The 15,603-nt window shown below is 34.8% G+C and overlaps 1 protein-coding gene across 2 annotated transcripts in view; it reads left to right on the plus strand.

Annotated features, from left to right (window-relative positions):
- The window catches only part of Zfp804a (zinc finger protein 804A), a 209,751-nt gene extending 195,791 nt beyond the window's left edge, over nt 1–13,960 (plus strand). Inside the window, exons 3-5 of one of the 2 annotated variants that reach the window (XM_011239522.3) lie at nt 7,542–7,672; nt 10,296–13,189; nt 13,230–13,960. In XM_011239522.3, the coding sequence (XP_011237824.1) occupies nt 7,542–7,672; nt 10,296–13,189; nt 13,230–13,327 (3,123 nt within the window). In that variant the 3' untranslated portion in view covers nt 13,328–13,960. Of the gene's footprint in view, nt 1–7,541; nt 7,673–10,295 lie in introns of both variants that reach the window. The other variant, NM_175513.3, reaches the window with a different exon arrangement.
- Nucleotides 13,961–15,603: the final 1,643 nt, after the last annotated feature.

A 15,603-nucleotide genomic window follows, 5' to 3' on the forward strand; every position in this document is an offset into this window, starting at 1 on the left:
AGAAGAGGGAGAAAGAAAAGAATGTGTTTTGTTAAGTGGTCATATGGTAGAAAGAATATGGATTAACTTCATAGAGGAATGATGTGAAAGCCCAGAGTGTGCAAGAAAGCATAGCCAGGCTTTGGGCATGTATCAGAAATGTGGAAAAAGGAGAATTGGTAAAACATAAAAAAGTATAAAGGATGCTTTTCTGAGTAACTACATGAGTGGCTGCACAGAGAGCCAGGCTTCTGGGAGGAGAAGCATTGTTTCAGTCAGATGGTGATTACTATTCCTCCCATCTCCTCAGTATCTCATATGCTGAATGGACCTTCCTGAGAACAGTGTTCTTGCCCTGTGGCTGGCCAGCCAAATGGAATGTTAGGTCTCTGAGGGAAAATCCTGCTGTGTCTGTTTAGTGTTGCTTCTATAGAATTGAATTCAGAGAAGACCACCTGATATTGTGTAACTAAATTTTAAAAATAATATCTACAGAATTTTCAGGTTGATTTCATCAGTGTTATCTGATATATTGATTTCTGCTGAATGTTCAAAGCTATTGTAAACATCTGAGATAAAGTACTTACAATGATTATGTGGAATTAACATAAAATAGAAAATAACTTTTGTTTCTGTTTTAAAGTACACACCTCAGTCTTTAAGCTTGATTTTTAAGTACTCTTTTTAAAGACTAAAAATGATAGTACACAAATAAATAATCAAATATTTTAATTGAAAATTAAAATGAGATATTGTTTGACATATGATTAAAGATATCATCTATAATTTTATATACTATATATATATGTATATATATATATATGTATGTTATTATGTTGTGCAATCTTAATATGTTCTTTTATTTAAAGTGACACTACAGTCCAAGAAATGTTATTTTAATTTTTAACATTTTTGGTAATAGATGCATAATATATATTTATAAAGTTGAGCCATAAATCAATCATCCTTCATTTTCTGCTCATTCAAGTGGCTCATTTCTTTTGAAAATAATCATGTCCATGTTTCTTACAATCAAGTTTCTATTGCTCTCACTCTGCTACTAAAGATCTTATCCAGATTTTTGTTAGCAAATTTTCAAAGCCTCCTATTGTAAGAGGAAGTTAATCACAGCCATCCTGTGCCAATTCAATTTGATAAGCATTCATAAGCACTTACAATGCAGTAGACACTTCTGATCCAGCACTTAAGAAAATGAACTCAATAGTTGGAAAATCAGTTTTAGACAGAACACACACTGATTGCCAAGACTTTTATATTAGAATTAGAATGAGGTTTTTATCCACAAAGAGAACCTTGAGTTAATGGAATCTAAAGAATGAGAGGCCTTGGGGAAAGATATTGTTCAGATCTGATATGCCATTAAGAGATTAGATGCTTTTAAAGCTGCCAGGAGAAAAGTCCAAGTGATACACACTCATGATAGTAATGAGAAGTGAAATGTGAAAAAAAAAATAACTTGTACAGTATCACTCAGCATAATGCCATTGATTAAATAATGACTAGAAGGAAATTACACCTTGAAGTCTGATAACATCCACTAGACTACCACCTCTGAAATAAAATGTATTTGCTAACATTCTAATAGATCATGCTGTACAGTGCATTTCAAGAATGCTAAATTGATTTAGGAAGTGGAGATGCTGATTCTTTGAGGCTGTTACTTCTTTAAAAGGTACAAAAGCATACTTAGATTTTAAAAACCACTGAAACAGTTTTTGATAAAAACAGCTCTCCTAAATTCAAATTGAGGTTCTAACATTTGGAAAGCTTAACTGTTAATAATACAATAATAGTGAAATATAAAACTGTTAAAGAAAACCTTAAATATTATTTGAAGAGAAATAGAGCTGAAAAGAACTGTGGAGGTATACATCTAGAAACTAGAAATATTTTAATCAACTATATATAAAAAAACTCTCAATTTTGGCTTTTTATTCTCAAATTAAATAATTAATTTGTCTACTTTTAAATTATGACATAAGGGGCTGGAAATTTTTAATTCGTTATGTTCTTAGTTTAGCAGCTTTGTCTTTGCCAAAAGAATAACCTAACAACTGAGAATGTGGGGGACTCCCCTGTTAGAATAACAGTCAAACACTGGTAGTGACAGAGCATCAAGGTTAAAGAACAGGGAATGAAATTTTTCTCTTTAAATACAAAACAACAAAGGAAGAAATGTAGAAAAGAAAAAAGTGAAGGAAGAAAGCATAAAAGGAAGAAAGAAGAAAAGGAAGGAAAGGAAGGAAGGAAGGAAGGAAGGAAGGAAGAGAGAGAGAGAGAGAGAGAGAGAGAGAGAGAGAGAGAGAGAGAGAGAGAAAGAAAGAAAGAAAGAAAGAAAGAAAGAAAGAAAGAAAGAAAGAAAGAAAACAGGTTCATATAATTCATAGAATTTTGCTGTCAATTCAGTTAATAGGGATTAAATGTAATTCTATTAAAGAAACAGAAGAGTGTGTAAAAAATTTTACATTGACCCAGGAACATCAACAGAGGATGATCATTTCATTTGAGAATTTATATTCCTTGGGATTCCCTATAGAAACAAAACCTACATAATACATGTTAAACTGTGTGTGTGTGTGTGTGTGTGTGTGTGTGTATGTGTGTGTGTGTGTGTGTGTGTGTGTGTGTGTGTGTGTGTGTGTCTGTGTGTCTGTGTGTAAGCAGAAGGGAGAGGTGATAGATGATAGATGGATAATAGAAAGACACAAAGAGAGACAGACAGATAATGTGAAAGATCTTTTGATCTTAACTCATATATTAGTATATCATTTTAGAGCTTATTTTCTTTCCTCAAATAAAATAAACAATGGGTTCTAGTATTGCTATATCCTTTACAGGGCTCCAGAGGCTTGCACCTGAATGCCAATTTTGAAACACAAATACAAAGACACAGAAAAGAAAATCTGGGTATGGTTTAGCTTTAACTCTCTGATGGAGAAACCATGGTACCTCATAAGCTCAGAGTATTTATTATATGTATTTGAACAGAGAGGCACGGTTATTTTATACAACTGAATAAGAATGAGGTCATTATAAATGGATAAACAAGAAGTCATGATCTATGGTGTACCGCTGAATCAATCTTGGTAAGATCAATCTGTGTATGAAAGTAATCTTCAGGCTGTCAACGTCTGGAGTAAGAGAGCTACGACAGACAGTTGACTTTTCAGTCAACCTGTGCTGATCTTGTCTGTTGGACCTGAGAAATGAGGACCTGAATGAATGTATAGTTTAATTATGTTAAATCCAGTTTCAGTGTACATTTATATGTGAAAATAACAAAAAAGCAATGATCCAAGGAAGATTGTTTAAGTTCACAAAAAAACATGCAAACAAAGGTCATTAAACACATGCTAAATATTAATAGAACAGCCATTTCCCAAACTTCCTCATAATATATTAATTTAAACAGAATAGTCTGGCACATACTATACATTATATCTGGGAAAGCACAAAAGCAAGGCAGAAGGATATACCCAGATTCAAGGTACACTGACCAGATTGGGTTCTGTAGCAATATTCAGACATCCAACAAGAACAAACATGTCTTATAAATGTTTGTCACAGGAGGCATGAAATCACATCCAAGAGCAATCCAGGGAAAAAACTGCACCTGAGGTAAAAGGCCCTGTGCCTTTGTTTCTGGAACTTTTCTAAGTGGGTCATTCTTCTTACTATGTTTGAACAATGGACATTTTTTTATTATTATTTTTTAATTATTTTATTAGATATTTTCTATATTTACATTTCAAATGTTATTCCCTTTCCTGGTTTCCCCTCCTAAGACCCCCTATCTCCTCCGCACTTCCCCTGCTCACCAACCTACCCACTCCCTCTTTCTGGCCATGGAATTCCCCTATACTGGGGCATAGAATCTTTTAAAACAATATTATCAACACCAAACCTGGGCCAGAAGGGAAGGTTTCGCCATTTCTTATTTGAACATAGACTTGACTCATGTAGAATGGAGGATGGAAGACCTTGCAATTTCTTTATGAGTTTGAACATAAGATAATCATGCCATGTCAAACAAAACACTTTCACTGGGGACTTCTTATATTTGGATCATCCTCTCCTCTCACACATTGTTTGACATTTGATCCACTGGAAAGCTTCACAGCCATCAGGGTCCTTCTGGAATGTCTCAAATGTAACAACGATCTCCTTAGATATGGTAGTTGTATCCCGTGCATTATGTTCACAATTTCTGTCTGGAAATTGGCCCTCTCCTTCTGTTGTCCCCATGAACAAACAGCCCCGAAGCATCAGCGCTACCAACAGGCTTTGGAGAAACCAAACCTGTGTTCAAATGAACATGGTCTGTAGATGATTGTATTCTGGATGTTCTGTTTGCTATAGGTTGTTTTTTCTCCGTTTTTGAAATGTCTTATAGCTCATTTCTCACCTCCTAACCATCTCTGCTGTAAAGTTTTCAAGGTAATAAACACTTTCACAGTGAAAATTTCATAGGTTGATTCCTAATTAGCATATCTTATACAATAATCTTGATTGGCAATGGAATCTTTGACTTCTCACTGATCAAAGTCAAGAAGCAGATTCATAGATGTTATCATACAAAAGATTTAATTAAATGTAGAGTCATCTCTGTTGACACTGAAGATGTTGGCAAAAGGCAATTTGTAAAAGGGTTCTAGAAGGCTCTAGTTGCTTAAAATAGCGGGTTTTTTGTTTGTTTGTCTGCTTTTTGTTTTTTGTTTTTTGTTTTTTTTTTTTACTAGAATGAAATCTAAGCTATTTTTTCTCGTCCTACAGAATTTGGATGGAAATGAATTATATCAATTAACTTGTAGAACACTAAAAGACATTTTCCCAGCCATATTTCCAGATAAAAACAATTTGACTACAGAAATGGCAGGCCTAACAATGAATAAGTGTCGGCTATTTTAAGGTGTTGAATTTGTACTGAAATCAAAGTTTTAATATAAAACTGCCTTTCCTAATCACTGTATTTGAAATAGTTCCCCTTCTATCCATATCCCTATAACCCTTTCTTTCACTCATATCAAGTAACTTTTCAAGATCTATTATACAATATAAGTAATATTTTCATATGCTCCAACATCTGTCCTTGATCACAATAAAAATATGCAAAGAAATGATAAATTTTCATTTTCACAGATATTTAAAATGTGCTTAGAATAACCCTTGAGAAATTGTAAATATTTAGATAACTGTAAATGAATATACACAATAGTTACCTCAGGTTGACATGAAGTTTGAGCAGGTTGAACAGCAATACCTGTAAATTTGAGAGATATATCATAGAGTATGTAGATTAGATGAACAATCCATCTAAATTGCTTAGCTTCAGTTCCTTCACTTCCAGAAATAACAAGAAAGCTTTGTAAACATAGGTATGTTTTGTAAGAATCGTCAAGATAATGTTTTCTTAATGAATTTTATGGAGAAATAGAAGAGGTAAATGGAGAAATACTAAAGATCCATATGTTTGTGAAAATGATTCAACCTTCCCTTTAAGTTATAGCATTATTGACTATCAAATTAAAACTTGGAGAAATACTACTCAACAATGGAAAAAGTACAAACTTGCTTGTTCGATTGAAAGTGTGCAGACAATAATATAAAGTTCTTTGTAGCTGTTTGGAAACTTAAAGCCTTTAAAAAAAGGAGTTCTTGATCAATTTGATTACAATATTTTTGCTTTCAAGAAATTATCTGATGATGGCCATGAGTATAAAGTGTGCATAAAATGTTTACTAAAGTTTTGCTTGCAATTTTGAAATAAAAAAACAATATGAGAAAACTTTTAATCTCAACATAATTTAAATTTTTCTCTTCTTGGTAGTAACTCAGGCCCTCTGTCACTGGAAGCATCATTTTTCTTCTTTTTAATGGAATTTAACTTACTAGTTCAAACCCCTTTCATGACATGTGTTTTATTAATTATAAATGCATATATTTGTTAAAACTGTTTATTATGTATATAAAATTAACTATTTAGGAAAGATTTTATTTAAAGAACTAAAAATCTCTGTCTTACTCCCTTGATTTTTAGAACCTTATATTTCACTTCAGAGAACTTATAATGACTAAGACTACTGATTTCTAATATTGAGGAAAACACTGTTATTGACCTATTATATTCTGATTTAATATCCAAAACAAGTCAATGAATTTTGTAAGTTATAGTTACCTTTACCAGTCATATGGACATGAGTTTGTCAAATCTTCAGTCACAGAGTTGTACACTAGTGACATGGCTTAATATAAGACTAAATATGATACTTCAAGAACTCCTTCTGAAGAAGTAGATTATTGCTAATTAGAAAACTGAAAATGCTATGCTATTTAAATAATATTAATGAATATAACACAAAAATCAAGAATAGGAAGGATTACATGTGTACATCTACCTACAATATGCATTAACATAAATGTAAGAAGCCAGTTGAACCTGATTCTGTGTGTGTCCTCAAAGTTGGTGAAGTTACATGATGCTGTACGAATTAATTTACAAGTTAAGTCTGTGACCAATAAGAGTTTAACATTAGTTCAACAAAGTCAATACTTGTATGAATAGGTATAGAAAATTACTGATTTGAATAATATGAGCAATTTGCCTACAAATTTAATAAATATTTATTGAGTAGGTCTTTTGTAACCAAGGCATTATCCTAAGTTTATAGTATAGGGCAGTAAACATACACACAGCATATATTAAAATTTTATTCAATACCATTAAAAATATGGCTATTTCAATCATTATTCTAGAATTCTACTCACAAAATACAATTCATCAAAATTCTGGCACATCATAAACTACTAACAAAATACTATTTCAATAATTTTTTTAAACTATGCACCATCTCAATAAGAAACCACAGCTAAAATGACTGAAGATGGACCCCTGTGATATTCGTCCAGTCACATCATACTTGTAACTATTTGTTGTTTTTCTTCAAGTGTGTTAGCATTTTTTTTTCTGGCCTTCGCTCTTGAAAATAATCTCCTTCACTACAGATTAAAATAACAATGCTCAACATAATAATTTCCCAAACAAAATTAATACTTCATCTGGACCATGATTTGACCTTTGACATAAAGATTTTTTTTAATCATTTCAGTGGTAATCATTTGCCTTAAGTTTTGTGGTATCACATTCTAGTATAGAGCACACTCAAATAAAAAAGATTTAACTTTATAACTAAAATCCATAAATGTATTGAATTTGTTTGAAGCTTGAGGGCTTAACCAAGTCTGTAATGCATATTCTAAATTAAGCAAAGATACTTAGAAGACAATAATCAATAAGAAGGGAAAGAAGATTGTAATTTCAATATACCTAAGGCACAGATACAATTTTCACAGTAATATAATTTCATGGTTGGGCATTTTTATAAAAAGTAAAGTGGAAGAATATATTTGAGTTAGAAACAGGTTTTGATTGATACTATGTTTTCCTTTGATGAAGTCGATGTATTGAAAAGCCCCTGCAACAATATAACTTTAAAGTTGTTCTCAAAGAAGACACTATTAATTATTTCCATATTTTTTAATAGAGGCTCAAAGAACTGAAACAGAGAGAATTTGCTCGAAATGTAGCATCTAAATCCAGGAAGGATGAAAGAAAACAGGAAAAGGCACTCCAACGTCTTCACAAGCTGGCCGAGCTAAGAAAGGAAACTGTGTGGTGAGTGTATAATGAAATGCTAACTTTTCTTAAAATACACTCAGAAAATAGCGGCGGGAGTTAGAAATAAAGGGCACAAACCTATTTATGTCAGTGCAGAGAAAGAGGCATATATGTTTTCATGGCCTTTTGTAGAAGTAAAGAGTAATTTAAATTTCATGCAAATACCTGTTTAATGCACATTTCACTAAAACTCCAAAATTACCGTGTAATCTCAGCTTATAAAAGTATATTTTGCATCAGTCAAGGCCTGTATCTAAGCCATCTTAATTGAAAACTGTCCCATTTCTTCATGAAATTCAAACCATTTGACTGAAGATGCGAGCAAAGCTCTATCTCCTGACTCTTGGCAAAAAAGCGTTTTTGAGAAAATTTTATTTATATATTTTTTAATGATAATTTGGAGAACATTTCTTTGAAATTACTTTTAAATTTGAAAAATGAGGTCAGGAAGATACTGCCACTTCTGAAGCAGTTCGAAATTAGTTTCTCTGTGAATAAACTAGAGCTGGACTGTTAGAAGTTCACAGCTCTTAAACTTTGACCCGTTTCTCACAGTGAGCAGCTGTTAGATGTGAACACAGTTATAATTCAGACCTCACAAGCCCAGCCAGGGCAAAGCTATTAAAAGAAAATCTCTGTGTAAGGTGCCCTTATTTCTCTTAACAAATGAAGTCTTCCTTGTTACTGTCTAGAAAAAAGATTTGTGCTAAATTAATTCCATATTCAATATTGTCATGGAGTATTTTGATTTAAAAAAATTTAAAATCCCAAATTTAAATTTTAAAACAATATGAAAGATTTTTTTTTTGAATCCCAGGTGGAACTTTTTAAAGAAACTGTTGCTCATCTATAGTTATGAGATCTGTTTACTGTTGTAGAATCTGATGCAGAATTGATGTAAATCAAGGCTATATAGAATCTTGGGAACTAGTTACTACACAATAAAATGTTCTAGAAGTGTAATTGCCATGTAACTATGATATATTAAGAAAGGTGTATTTATAATATATAAACAATCTCTAATAATTCATTAAAACATTTAGTAGACAATATTTCTCATTGTATACAATGATTGCCAACTAGGCCATCTTCTGATACATATGCAGCTAGAGACACGAGCTCCAGGGGTATTGGTTAGTTCATATAGTTGTTCCACCTATAGGGTTGCAGACCCCTTTAGCTCCTTGGGTACTTTCTCTAGCTCCTCCATTGGGGACCCTGTGTTCCATCCAATAGCTGACTGTGAGCATCCACTTCTGTGTTTACCAGGCACCAGCATAGCCTCACAAAAGACAGCTATATCAGGGTTCTTTTAGCAAAATCTTGCTGGCATTTGCAATGGTGTCAGCGTTTGGAGGCTGATTATGGGATTGATCCCCGGGTATGGCAGTCTCTAGATGGTCCATCCTTTCGTCTCAGCTCCAAACTTTGTCTCTGTAACTCCTTCCATGGGTGTTTTGTTCCCAATTCTAAGAAGGGGCAAAGTGTTCACACTTTGGTCTTCGTTCTTCTTGAGTTTCATGTGTTTTGCAAATTGTATCTTTTATCTTGGGTATTCTAAGTTTCTGGGCTAATATCCACTTATCAGTGAGTACACAGTGAGTACACAGTGAGCCCCTCTCCATTACTATCCCTGTAATTCTTTCAGAGAGGAACAATTTTTGGTCAGAGGTGTGACTGTGGGATGGCAACCCCATCCCTCACTTCATGTCATGTCTTCCTGCTGTCAGTGGGCTCTATAAGTTCCCTCTCCCTACTGTTGGGCATAATCTTGATTAGGGTGATATTTTCATTTCTTATCTTGCCATTTGGTATCAGTTTTATAATATCAATTGTAAAAATTACTGCAAATCAAAAATAATTTTTCTGTAGAATATTTTATATAATTCTCCATGAAGAGGCCATTTGGGTACAAAACGTTGACTGGGAAGTAATGATTGGAAGCATATGAAAGTTCTATGTAATTCACAGCTCTAGACCACATTCCTAGACAGTAAGTCTAGGTTACCCCAAAAATAACAAGCAAAAAAAAATGTTTCTGAGACACAGAGAAAAATTAAATTCACTCAATGAAATAACTTTATAACACACATTTAAGTTTCAGCCAGAGTTTCATGATAGATGTTGGATTTAGAAACACAAGGTTCCACCAATAGTCAGGTACAAATGACGAAGAAATCCTGAGGACTCTCATTTTTCCTGCTGAACTCGCTACTACTGACAGACTCAGGAACCAGGATAATCATTGTCTTCTGCTGTGTGCCAACTACTGACACCTGTAGGAGGCAATGAACACTTCCAATCCAAAGAGTATAGAAATGATCCTGGTTAAACTAAACAGGGCACAGAAAGAAACCATAAAGCCAAGGACCCAGGAAAGGGTCTTTTAGAGACTGTGAGATGCAGGAGTTTGATGTGGACAGGAAGGACATTTAAAAAGAAGTGGTAAATAAAATGATCAGAATACATTACTATATGTATAAAAGTATCAATCAACAAACTTAATATAAATTTGAAAACTTCCCCCAAAAAACATTTAACTATATATCTAAGAAATAAGTCATTGAATATTTTTTTTATTCAGCTTGCCTTGTAACTTATATTTTTCCATCCTTTGTAGTGCTCCTGGAAGTGGCCCCATGTTCAAGTCAACGACTGTTACCGTGAGAGAAAATCTCAATGATGTTTCCCAAAGGGAGAGTGTAGATCCAATTAACAACCAGCAAGATTTGATTCCTAGTGAAGAGAAAGAGAGAGATGGCACTACAGCTCTGGCAGAAACAGAAACTGCGAGTAACTGCACAGCAAATAATTGCCAGATTGGGGATCAAAGCCAGGCTGTCCACAGACACAGAATTGGCTTCTCCTTTGCATTTCCAAAGAAAGCCACGGTGAAGCTAGAATCCTGCTCAGCTGCAGCCTTCTCGGAATACAGCGATGAATCCTCTATGGAGAAAGAATTTAGCAGGAAAACTAGATTTGTCCCCAGCACTTCTCATCTTCAACTACCACCACCAACATGTGAGCTTCTGAGCTCTGAGGAGAAAGGTAACTCTCCTCCACCCGAGGCCATGTGTACTGACAAAGCAACTGCTCAAACTGAAGAGAGGAAAATCACTTCTAATGAAAACAACACACTGTTAACTTCTTCGTTTTGCCAGCTTCAACATTACATCCCTACATGTTCTGAGGCAGATACTTGCCAAAATTTGGCACCATTTGAAGACCAATTACCAATGGAAGCAGTTATTGTGAATGAAGATGGACCTGTGAGTAAAAGCAACCCAAATATCATAGAAAAGAATCCCACTGTGCCTAATGACCGCACATCAGCACAGATGACCACAGAGGAAAACATCACAATTAATGATGTGACCAAAATGGAAACTAGAAATAAAATTGATCATGAGCCACTGACACCTTCAAGTACTATAGAAGAAAGCATAAGGTTGCAAAAAAGGCCAGATCTATGTAAGAGACAATGTGACCCATTTGTACCTGTACTTAACAAACTTGGATCCACAGTGCTTCAGTGGCCATCAGAAATGCTTGCTTATACAACTACAGAGCCATCAATATCTTATAGCTGTAATCCACTCTGTTTTGACTTCAAGTCCACTAAATTAAACAACAATCAAGATAAAAATAAGCTAACTTTAAATGACCTTTTCTCTGAACAGAAGGAGGACTGTTGTAAGGGAGCACATGCTGACTGCAAAGATGTTCCAATTGCAAGAGTAACAAATGATGAAACTGGCCATAGTAAAAATGATTACCCTCAAGTTACTACACTTTCGCCTGTCCACGTTTTGTCTAATGGCTGTGATTTAGGACAAAATGAGAATGTGGGTCAGAGGTATAAACATATTTCCTGTACAAACAGACAAACAAACAAATACAAATTTACTAGATGTCAAATTAAACGAGACATGCTAAATGAGAAATACGACAAAATGAGGTTGAAGGAAACCCGTGAGCACTGGTTCCATAAAAGTAGAAGAAAGAAAAAGAGAAGAAAGTTATGTCGGTATCATCCTGGGAAGTCAAGCAAAGAACCTGAAGGGTCTGGCAAAACAGAAAGGAGCAGACAACGCACTGATGAGGCCAGGAAGAATCCACGGGAGCCAGTTCTGGAAAAACATCCAAGGAGTCCAGAGAGAGCGTCAGACCTACACCAGCTGCCAGATGAAAGACCCAAAGCAGCCTCTACACATTTAGGAGAAAAAGAAACAATGAACACAACAGTGAACACTGAATCCAATGATGCTGCTCCTGGTTCTCAAAACTGTGGAGGAAAAAATGCAACAGTTGTAAATGAACAAGCAAAGCCACTAGTGATACATTCTGTGAAACAAAATTTAACATATGTCAGAACTTACTGTTGTTGGAAAGCCAGAACATCCAGATATCAAGAGGATGATGGGAGCTTGGCTTCTCAAAGTAATGTGAAAGGCCCAACTCAGAATCAGCCTGTTAAAAGAGGTTATAGTTCTCTCACAAATGACTCAGAAAGAATTCATCGGAAACGCAGACAGCATTCATGTTCTTACTCGTCAGATGAAAGTTTAAATCAACAACATCATTTAGGAGAATACTTGAAGCCACTAAGTACTTCACTCATTTCCTGTCAGCCTAAGAAGAAACGAAGGAGAAAAAGAAGCCGACTCCACATTGGAGATGGAACTACGAAAATGAAAGGCAATTCAAATTATCCCATGAAGTGTAGTTCTTTGAGTCAACCAGATGAGTTAGCAAAGGACTGCATAAAAGAGGACATAAATCCACAAGAAAATGTAAGTATCGAGAAGAACTCAGAGCAAACAGAGCAAACAGAAATCAAAGGGATGCTCCATCCTTATAATCCACTTCTTTCTGAACCCAGTGGAGAAGGTGAGCATTCAGTAACAGAGACTACGCCATGTGACTCATCGCAGACTTCCAATGATCTTGCTACACCTGTGAATGTCACAAGGGACCCATCAAATAGCACCACTGACAATACCTTGCTTGAACACAATCAAAGAAGTCAGACTACAAACAGTAACGAAAAACAAACTCCTTTCAAGGTGACTAATCCCGAAAGGAACTTTAGACACTCACAGGCAAAGTCGTACATTTGCCGATATGAGCTGGCCGAGACCATTCCACAGGGAAAGACGAATGAGGCATCAACAGAGTGGCTATGTTATAATTCAGGAATCCTTAACACACAACCACCATTGCAGTTCAAGGAAGCACACGTCAGCGGCCATGCTTTTGTTACAACAGAGCAAATCCTGGCTCCATTGCCTTTACCAGAGCAAGCTTTATTGATTCCACTAGAAAACCACGACAAGTTAAAACATCTACCATGTGAGGTCTACCAGCACATCATTCAGCCGAACATGCTAACCAACAAGGTCAAATTTACCTTTCCTCCGCCTCCCCTGCCTCCTCCCAGCACTCCAGTGCAGCCTTTGCCTTTGCAGCGGCCCTTTTGTTCTACCTCTGTAACCACTATCCATCACACTGTTTTACAGCATCATGCTGCAGCTGCGGCAGCAGCAGCTGCAGCTGCAGCTGCAGGAACCTTCAAAGTGCTTCAGCCACACCAACAGTTCCTTCCCCAGGTCCCTGCTCTTGCCAGAACATCTATACCTCAGATCTCCGTAGGAACTGTAGGACCTAGGCTTTGTCCTGGCGGTCAGCCAGCTTTGGTTGCTTCTCCTCAGATGCCAATCATCCCTGCATCCGTTCTTCACCCCAGCCCCTTGGCTTTTCCTCCCTTACCCCATTCATTCTTTCCCTCATTGCTTTCACCACATCCAACTGTCATTCCCCTCCAGCCCCTCTTCTAGTCACCACCATAAAGGAAAAAGGACATGTGTATGAGTAGGTGTTCATCTATGTGCATAATTGGCTATTTATTGGACAAAATAAACTGGCCAAAGATGGCCTTATTTCAAAACATTGACTGTAAGTGTAACGATGCTAATAAATTATTAAAGTTTCTGATATATAATATTATTAAAGCACTGAATAGTTTGAGAATCAATATAATATATGCTGTATATTAAAATGATGTCTTAAGAGTATGTATAATGTACATAAAATATATTTATAGTACTGTAATTTATGTTGTAAAGTATGCTCCTTGTTTTTTCTAATCTTTGTGTATTTGCACCTATTTAATGTTTAGACAAAGCTGATGACCCTATTTGTTTTGTACCATGTACCTTGAAACTGTAAATTCAGTGAAATATATCTCTTGCAATAAATTTTTGTTAATTATTTAAGTAAATCAAACTGTGGTGTTTAGGTGGTCTTCACTGGTTTAGTAGTTTTGGAAATTGTGTTCTATTTATGATTCTCTTCTGCCCAGTGGTATCAAACAATCACCAAGAACCAAGTATCTTCAGAGTTTTACCACACTTAAATGTTGCCATCAAGCACAGCAAATATAACACATAGTATAATTGTTGGTTTCTCCATTTCATAGAATATTACCTATATTGAGTTTTACTGATTTTCTTGACCATGAATTTAGACAGTAACCAAGGAAATTTACATTTAAGCAACTTTAGAATTTGAAAGTGAAGTAGTCTTAAAATCATGCAGAATATATATTATCCCCATAAGAGTACTAAAACAGAAATGTCAACAAATACTAGTTGTGCATAAAGTTTGAACATTAACATTCTTAAATTTATTATATTCATATTAAGTCCTATAGGAAATAGATATGAAGATATTGACATAAATTAAGGAATAATTTCAATTTTAATCATTCACTATTAAATGACAATTTGAGATCAAGTGCAGAAACATTGTCTTTGTCTTGGTATACTCTTGAGAATATAGATATAAGGAAAAGTAAAAATCAAAAGCTGTTCCTTCAATAATTCTTTCTAGTAGTCACACATGTAATATATTTACCAATCAGGTAGCAATGACTATCGATATTTTCTTGACCTCTTTTCAGGTTTAAAGCAGCCTTTTTTATTCTAATTATTTGTAATTATCTCAGTATTATGTTTTAACCCACTATTGGTGAGTAGTAAAGAATGCAAATATTTATTGACACACCTTGGAGGAACACAATTTCTCCAAGCAGTTTCCTAGTTGTGTCTGCTCCAATGAATGCCAGCTGATAAGAAGTCTTCATATGAGTCAGAGTCAATCTCAACATATCCAAATGTTAGGATTTTTGTCATATCAGACAACACAATAGACTTCAACTTTTAGCAGTCCTGTTCTGAGAAAATTTTATTCATGTAAAAAATGAATGACCCTAAAAGACAGAACATATGGCATCTGCCATGTCATGTATTTATTTGAAATAAGAGCCAATGAGGAACATTAGAAAAATTATTTTAATTATTATTTACTATATTAATAATTTATTTTAATGTTCTGCTAAAAATTTTTGTAATGGGCTAAATGTGCCTATTATGATTGACAAATACATAGATAAATACAGGATGGATGTAACTTTATTTAACATGTTTTAACATGTTATGTTTCCATAGTGGGAACTTAATTTTGAATAGATCTTTTTTTATTTTCTCCAAGCAAAGCATTTAAAAATATCTTTGAAGAAAAAGTAGATGAAGGCATCTACTGGGAAATTGTGACCCAAATTGGTTTCCATACTTAAGAACAAAGTTTTTGTTTACACTGCCCCAATTCCAAACTGTCGAACTTTACAATGTACATCTTATTTCCCATCACCTTATGCCTATCTTCCAGCTTGTCTATTTTTACATCTTGTCTATATCTTGCAATTATTATTCTAAGAGCTTCTTCCGGCAGCTCAGTTTATATGCAATTGTGTGTTTCCTTGTCTCTCACCATGTTATCATTTCTGTTTTCATTCCCGAATGATGTGGCTTTCTTACTGTTTAAGTCGTTGTTAAATTATGTGCCTAACTAGACTTAGTTAACCTTAG

The sequence above is a fragment of the Mus musculus genome, chromosome 2 (assembly GCF_000001635.26).
Source record: "Mus musculus strain C57BL/6J chromosome 2, GRCm38.p6 C57BL/6J".
NCBI classification, from domain to species: Eukaryota; Metazoa; Chordata; class Mammalia; order Rodentia; family Muridae; genus Mus; species Mus musculus.